The sequence below is a fragment of the Camelus ferus genome, chromosome 11, assembly GCF_009834535.1.
Source record: "Camelus ferus isolate YT-003-E chromosome 11, BCGSAC_Cfer_1.0, whole genome shotgun sequence".
NCBI lineage: Eukaryota > Metazoa > Chordata > Mammalia > Artiodactyla > Camelidae > Camelus > Camelus ferus.
The window spans coordinates 7,669,606-7,677,511 of record NC_045706.1 but is presented as its reverse complement, the minus strand read 5'-3'; the positions used below and the strand labels follow the sequence as shown (position 1 = coordinate 7,677,511).

The following is a 7,906-nucleotide window of genomic DNA, read 5'->3' as shown; positions in this document are numbered from 1 at the left end:
TGGCTGCCGTCTATTTGTATATTCAGCTTCTCACTCCCTTTTACCACCTGACTCAAAACCCAGACCTTCACAAAAGGACACGTTCCTTTACTAGGGTTTTAGATCACATAATTTAACTTTATTAATTGAAGTAACTGAACAAGACAGCAAACATTGTTGGATGGTTCTAACCTTTCTGTTCCCCGAAAGAAGTATCTTGAAAAGTTCTTTATTGATCAGCTAGAAGGTGTGAAGCAATGTTTTGAAACAGTATGCTTCTGTTTTCTGCAAAGGCAAAATTATCCAGGGTTACTGATATGGACTCACCACGCTGACAGTTCCCACTCAACAGTGTGAACACAGCAGCGTCCATGGGTCCCCAAGGTCAGCGTACTGAAGCGTTTTATACTCACTTTAGAATCCTTGACAATGATTGCTGAGTTAGGAGGTGGAGCCCAGTGACAGCTTGAGAAGTATTAGAAATAGCAGACCATTTGGTGAGGCTGTCCACAAAGGACCTCAGTGCATAATGGAACATCTGAAAACTGGAGCTGAAAATACCCCAGCAACACGGTTATTCTTTTTAGTCACCATTTAGCATTTTGCCTTTTGGTTTCTAAAGTTCCAAGACAGACTAAAATAGAAAAAATATATGCAAAAATGTTCCCGAGTTCAGTATTGCTGATGGGTTGGAGATGCTAACTTTTGCATCCCAGAGACCTGAATTTGAGCCTTGCATCAGTTAGGAGAATGATCTGCTGCGTATAAACTAAACCCCCAATAACTGAGGCTGAAATGAGGTGGGTTGGAAATATCCAGAGAAGGATAGCTGGGGACTGATATGGCAGCATTTTGGTATCTACAGGCTCTAGGCTTGGCCATCCTCAGCGCTTGGTTTCCATCTTCAAGGTCAGTGTCGAAGATGGCTGCTGGAGTGCCAGCCTTCATGTCTCTGTTCCAGGCTGACAGAAGAAGGAAGGGGAAAGAACAAAAAGGTAAGCCCTCCTTTTAATCTCATTTCCTGGAATTCTCATTTACATCCTGTTGTCCAAAGTTTATAAACGTGGACAACTTAAAAATATAGCCTCTTCCTTGTCCCTATTATTAAACCTTGAAAATAACCCTTGAATGTACCCAGGGTTCGGTTGCTGAAACATGAAGGGAATATCAGGTAGACCCTTAGGTTGAGCTCTCCAGAAGCAGTTTCAGAGATGAGGACTGGTGTGGAAGGGATTTATTGGGAAGTGGGTCCAGGAAAACCAGCAAAAGTGCAGAGACCTTGGATCGGGAATGAAGGAGTCTAAGCAAGGGTGTGATGTAAGCCAAGTCCCACTAGGACTTCCGGGGAGAGTGTATCATCAACTCAGAAATGTCCTGCTCAGGGTTCAGGGAGTTGAAGAGTGCTTCGCACGCACACCCATCACTCAGTGGGGAGGGGATGCTCCAGGGGAGCATGTGCCCCAGGTATTGTGGCTCTGCAAGAACAAGCAAAGTGAGCCCCAAAGCTTGAGAGCAGCCCTCTACCTAGAAAGACCATTGCTGGCTGTTGGAAGTAAGAGCTCATCTATGAGCAATCTTTTGTTTGTCCATTTGTATATTCTGAACTCAGATCGAGTAGGAATTGTCTGCCTACCAGGAAAGAGAAGAATAGTTTGATATTTGGTCCTGTGAACTTCTGTGAACCGGGGCTCAGATGGCAGCATTGAGGGCAAAAGCCATCTATGGAGACCAATGTCTGTGTGTCTGTAGTTCAGAAAGAACTTTATCTTTCATTGTGTATTTCATGTTTTCCTATCTCTGCAGGTATTAATAAACTAAATTACAAAGTCTCTGAAATTTAAGGAGTAAGGATCTGATTGGTTTATAGAGATAAACACTTACAGAAATTATTTCCTGGTGGGGGGAGGGTATAGCTCAGTGGTACAGTGTGTGGTTAGCATGCACGAGGTCCTGGGTTCAATCACCAGTACCTCCATTCAAAAAAAATTTTTTTAAAGAAATTATTTCCTGTAGTTACTAGGAAATAAGGACCTTAAACTCATAATGCTTTAAATATGTTGGCTGAAGCTAACTTAGAAGCATTTTAGGAATCCATATAATTAAGATGAATCTTTGGCAAATGAGACTAGTCCAATAATTTTGATTTGATAAAAACAGCTATGTCTTCTCTGATTGATTAACACTATATACAATAGGAGCTACATTTTATTCTACAAGGTATTTTTTTTCTTAGACTGATTCCCATTTACTTGTCAAATAAGCTAACATTGTCCCTAGTTAATGTTTAAGGCTATGAAAAATGTGAATTTGTGTTCAACTAAATTGAGTCATTATTCTGACAAACTGTATGTCAACAACAATTGTGTTTTGTAGCGTCAGCTTGTAAATAATTTCTTGGCTCTTTAAGTAATTTAAACCCTTGGACTGATTTTAAATTGCATTGACTAATGGATAATCACTGTGTGCCTAGACCATTTCTAAGGAAGATGAATGCTGAAACATCGATAACTAAGCATAGTTTTGAAACCTATAGACCTCTGCTTCGTATTTTTATATTCATTGGGCCATATTCACGAACGTGTACCTCTCTGCTACTTTTAGAGATTCTTTAAGGGTATGAATGGTTAGAGAAAGTTGCTAGGTTAACTTATGAGCCCCACTGTTTGCTAAAATGCTGGGGTGTGACACAGTTCTCAATTATCCATCCTGCGGTTTGCTGGATGAAAGAGAAGTTATTTACTTTGCTTAAAAATCATAATTGATATAATTGGTTGGGTCTATATTAGAAGCAACAGTGATAGGAAAATATAGTTATGAGCAAGCTCTTCTTTTTTCAAGGAAAACAGCAGTTCTGCCCTAAAGCAACATTTCTCAATTTTTTTTTTTTGTCTCCAGGTAACTTTATCCTCATAAAAGTAACAGAGGACCCCCAAAAGCTTTTGATTTTAGAGCTATAACTACTGATGTTTTCTGAATTGGAAATTGGAACTGAGGATTTTTTAAATGCTTATTTATGGAAACATTTGAAGAGAACAATGAAGGCATCGCGCGCTAATAACATCTAGTATTATTATTAAATTAGTCCTGCCCTCACAGACCTCTGATATCTGTCCTTACGTGTCAGCTTATTCCAGAACATGAAGGAGCTAATGAAGGATAAACTTTAAAAAGCGAATTTTATTTGCCTTGGTTTTTAATAGTTGAATTCAGGAACTCTGACTGAGTCTCCCTGCTTTGAATGGCTATATAGTTATTTGCATACATTCAGTAGGAACCTGGGCACCTTTTCACTAGGATATAATTGGAAAAATTGCTAAAGCAACCAAGGTCTCATCTGGAATGTCATATTTGAAAATGATGCTTTTTTAACCCCGTGTGACTATGTTTTTTTTTAACGCTTTATTGAGGTATAATCTACACCATGCAATTCACTCATTGCAAGTGTATAGTGCAATATTTTATCAGAGATGTTCAGCCATCACCCCAGTCAATTTTAGAACATTTTCATTACCCACCAGATGAAACTCCATACCCCTTAGCCATCACCTCCACCCCATCTCCCCAGCCCCCCAGCAACAACTCATACACTTTCTGTTGCTGCGGATCACCCACTGTTCTGTGGATTTGCCTATTCCAGACAGTTCATACAAACAGGATGCCTACAATATGTGGTCTTTTGTGACCAAGTTTTTTCACTTAGCATTATGTTTTCCAAGTTCATCCAGGCTGTAGCATGTATCAGGATTTCATTCCTTTTTATGGCTGAATAATATTCCATTGTATGGATAGATCACATTTCATTTACTCATTTAGCAGTTGATGGACCCTTTGGATGGTCTCCACCTTTTGGCTGCTCTGAATAATGCTGCTGCGAACATTCCCACACAAGTTTCGCGCTGACGTGTTTTCATTTCTCTTGAGTGTTTACCCAGGAGAAGAGCTGCTGGATCATATGGTAACTCCAGGTTTAACATTTTGAGAAACTACCAGACTGTTTTCTAAAGTGGTTGCACTTTTCTCTAAACATAGTCCACTTTTGTTTCTAGATCTTTTTGATGCTAGATTCTAAGCATTTTAAATATATTAACATTGATCGAATCTCCACAACAACTCTAAGAGGCAGGAATGACTAAACCCGTTTTAGAAATGGGAAATCTCAGAGCGATGAGGCACCTTGTTCAGCATCACTCAGACAGTAAGAGTAGTGGGATCAAACTTAAGTCCCTCTCCCCAAAGCTCCATCTCTTCCCTCTCCATCCCACTGCGCCACACCCCCTCCAGGAGATGCAGAGACCAGTGGGCTCTTTCCTTCCTCCACAGGCCTGGGGGTGCCAGGGGAAATTTCTCCATGGGGTTGAAAGGTTTCCCTCTTCTTCTTGACCCAAAGAATCCCCTGCCTGGGCAGCACCCAGCTGTTAGGTTATCTGAAGAGGACAAAGAGCTTTGATGGCAAAAAAGCATCCAGAATCAAGCCCAACAGCTTCTTTGGGGCTTTGTGACACATTCTATCTTAAGTTTCTTACTAAGTTCCTTACAAAGAGATTCCCCCCATCTTTTTTCCTCCAATTTCTGAAATGCACCCTTGGCTCCCAATACTTCCATCAGTGCCTGGGGGAAGGATCTGCTCCCAACAGAGTCAGGGCAAGACTGCAGGGCTGCTCCAGGAACTTTTGACAGTGTTCCAAGAGGGCAGAGGAAAAAGAGCATTGCCCTGAGAGTCCTGCCTCTACCGTGAACTGAACAACTTTGGATACTTAGTGCACCTCCCTGGGCGTCAGTTTTTCAATCTCTAAACCCAGGGGATTGGACTAGCTCAAGGATGGAAGCTTGACGCATCACTGCTGTCACCCCTTCCCATATGCACAGCAGACATAGCTAATCAATTGTGACATCATTTCCCATTGACCCAGGACTCTGCCTCAGAATCCTTCTTAACACAGAGCTCCAAGCAACCACTACCAATAAATCAGAATTGGCCTGCAAACAGAAACCTGGTTTCCGTTCTTGGACTCATTGACCTTGAGGTGCCCCTCAACTCTAAAGACCTGTCACTCCCCTCTGTACATACCAGAAGGCACTGGAAGACTTTCCCATGGGCTGCAGCTCTGATTTCTTTTTTTCTAATTTTGCCTGGACTCCCTGTGCCTTGGCTGGGAACTTGGAGCTGTGTTTATGCAGCAGGAGATAGACTGACAGAGGAAGACCATGGCCTCAAAAGAGGTTGTCTGGTACCCAGAGCTCAGCCACAGAATCAGGCCGTGGGGAGCCTGTCTCTGGCAGCTTTCTGGCCAGTCCTGTTGGATGCAGCTTTGTGGGTGGCAGCGACCCCAACCACTGCGTCTCCTGCACTGGGTATGGGGACACCAACATGAAGTGGCATGGAAATTTGAGCTTCTCCTGGCGGGGTGGTGACCACCAGTGCCAATTCTGAGTCTGCAAACCTGGGATACTTCCCTGGCCCAGCCACCTACCCACAATACCACATAGACACAACATCATTCATACCACATCATGATTTATACGTTACAAACACACGTAGTTTTAAAGCTGTTCTTAATGCCTTTGTTATACAAAGACTGAATCAATCTTGGGGTTTCCCATTAAAGTCATAGAAGCTGAGCTGTGCTCACCAAAGGATCCTGATTTAAGCATCTTCCGAATTGTCTTTTAACAGAAAACACAGGTGGCATCAAAAAGAGTAATGCTGCAGTGGCCACTGGCGCCTTGAGTGGGAGTATACGGATAAACAGATGGAGGCTTCTCTGCTGGAAACAGAGGTTCTGGGCTGCTTTTACCCTGAAGAAACATTCCTCACTGCAGAAAGTTCTGTTGGATAGCACAGGTATAAAGCAGGGGTCAGCTAACGATGCCCCGGCCTGGGGGGGGGGGCGGCAAATCCAGCTGCCACGTGTTTTTACAAATAAAGTTTTACTGGCACACAGCCACGTCCATTCATTCATGTGTAATGTCTGCTTTGGGGCTACAACAGCAGAGCTGAGTACTTACGACAGAGACTTTATAGCCTGAAAAGCCTAAAATATCTCTTATCTGACCCTTTATAAGAAAAGTTTGCCGATCTCTAGCGTAGAGTGCCAAAAAGTGGCACGAGGCTCTTTCCTGGGAAGATGCTCACTGGCATCCGCAGGAGTTACTGGCGGGTCCCAGGTGTCAGGACGATATCACCCCAGCACACGCCTTTCCGGAGAAGGAGGCCAGGAACGAGCAGCTGTCAGCACCACTGCGGAGCCTGACGGGGAGGCAGGATGCTCCTCCCCAAGCAGGTGCCTTCTCTAGGGTGACTGATGGCAGAGAGATGCGATGGGCGTGGCGTTGGGGTGGCTGCGAGTCTACCCAGGAAAACCACACACTACAAGGCTCTTACTATTTGCTTTCTTTATTTTTCTAGTCTTCCCAGGTCAGTGAGGCAGCAACACGAATAAAAAGTGAGACACATTGTTTTCTTGCTCGGCGATGCAATAACCCCTCCCACACTGATGCTCACAGATAATTCTAAGAGCTTTTCATCAAATGGAGCCGAATCTAGAGGGTCTGGCATCCCACACACCAAAAATAACTCCCAGAGTGATGTCAGGCCAGCTTAGGGGTGCTCGTTTCCAGGAAAGGAGGAATGTATTGTTCCAGCCTCCTTCCAGCTCTTTTCAAGTCCTCTCAGGTCAAAGAGGAGAGCCAGGTTAACTGATCTGGTTCCTTAAGAAGGCTTGCATCTCCTGCTCTCCCCGTCCAGGGAACCCCTAGAGCTACTGTAGCAGCAGGGAGTTTGGGGGGTTCTCCGTGGACCCAGCATGCATGCCACAAGCCCCAGTGCCCGCTTGCTGCCCACTCTCACTCTTGAATTATTTCAGCCTTTCTCTCCTTTTATGAGCATGATCCTTTGTTGAAAGGGAAACTAAGCTGATTCGAGAGGCTGACTAATGCTCACTTGGTAATGTCTCTATTGTCAACAGACTGCAGGATTTATTTGCAGCAGCTTGGAATGTCCCGGGGCCAGAGAGGGTAGATTCTCTTAGAATGCCCATGGGCATCTCAAATGGTCACATGTGGGACAGCAGAGCCCTGGGAATGCTGCTGCCATTGTAGCCGTGCAAATTGCAAATGAATAGGCAACTCTTGCTGTCACGCAAACAGGAGAAGCATCAGTTTCCCTTGTGCAGCCAGGACGCCTCAACTGGTAAGCTCCTCTCTCTCTCGACTCCCAAGCTGACTTGCTGAATTCTCTCACCCTCACCAGCCCTCCTCTGCTGCTGTGTCCAAGTTATTTGGATAAATGGGAACAAAGAAAATATCCTAAGCCTCCCCTCAGGACCAGCCTTGCAATGCACACATTCCCCCAGGCCTTCTTGAATTACAGAGAAAACAACAAGGAGTTGTTGTAGTCCTCTACGGAGCTACAACCAGGGTGGTTTAATTTGCAGGGGTCCAGGACATGACTCAAGAGTTGGGAAGTCACCAGTGCTGTCGTCTCTTCCGCCCCCGCAGCTTCAGCCGCCTGGCTGGCAGGCTGATGGGCTGCTTCCGGAACTTCTCCATGATCTCTCTGATCCTGGCCATGTTGGTTTTGCTGAGTGTGAAGTCGCACCTCGTGGCCCCCATGTCATAGCCGACCATGCAGTTCTTGGTGGATGAAGTGAAACCTTCTGCCTTGGCTGTGACCACATACTCTCCAGGGTTCAGGAGGCGCCAGTAATCCCCATCATTGGCTGTGAAAAGAAAGCAGGGGAATTCAGAGCAGCTCTTTTCTAACACAGATACCACCAGCCCTGTTATTCCAAGACCAGCCTCCTGGCCAGAGAGAGACTCGTAGGCAGGCAGTGTGGAATTTAAGCCCCTGCAGATGCAAATTCTTAGTGCATTTTGGAAGCCAAGATGTTTTCCTTTTTGGAAGCCACCTTAATGGTTTTAACAGGAA

The 7,906-nt window shown here is 44.6% G+C and overlaps 1 protein-coding gene across 2 annotated transcripts in view; it reads right to left on the bottom strand.

Annotated features, from left to right (window-relative positions):
* Positions 1 to 3,359: 3,359 nt before the first annotated feature.
* The window catches only part of CPXM2 (carboxypeptidase X, M14 family member 2), a 121,008-nt gene continuing 116,461 nt past the window's right edge, over positions 3,360 to 7,906 (bottom strand). Inside the window, exon 13 of one of the 2 annotated variants that reach the window (XM_032490707.1) lies at positions 3,360 to 7,697. In XM_032490707.1, coding sequence (XP_032346598.1) covers positions 7,444 to 7,697 — 254 coding nt within the window. In that variant the 3' untranslated portion in view covers positions 3,360 to 7,443. The remainder of the gene's footprint in view (positions 7,698 to 7,906) is intronic. The other variant, XM_032490708.1, reaches the window with a different exon arrangement.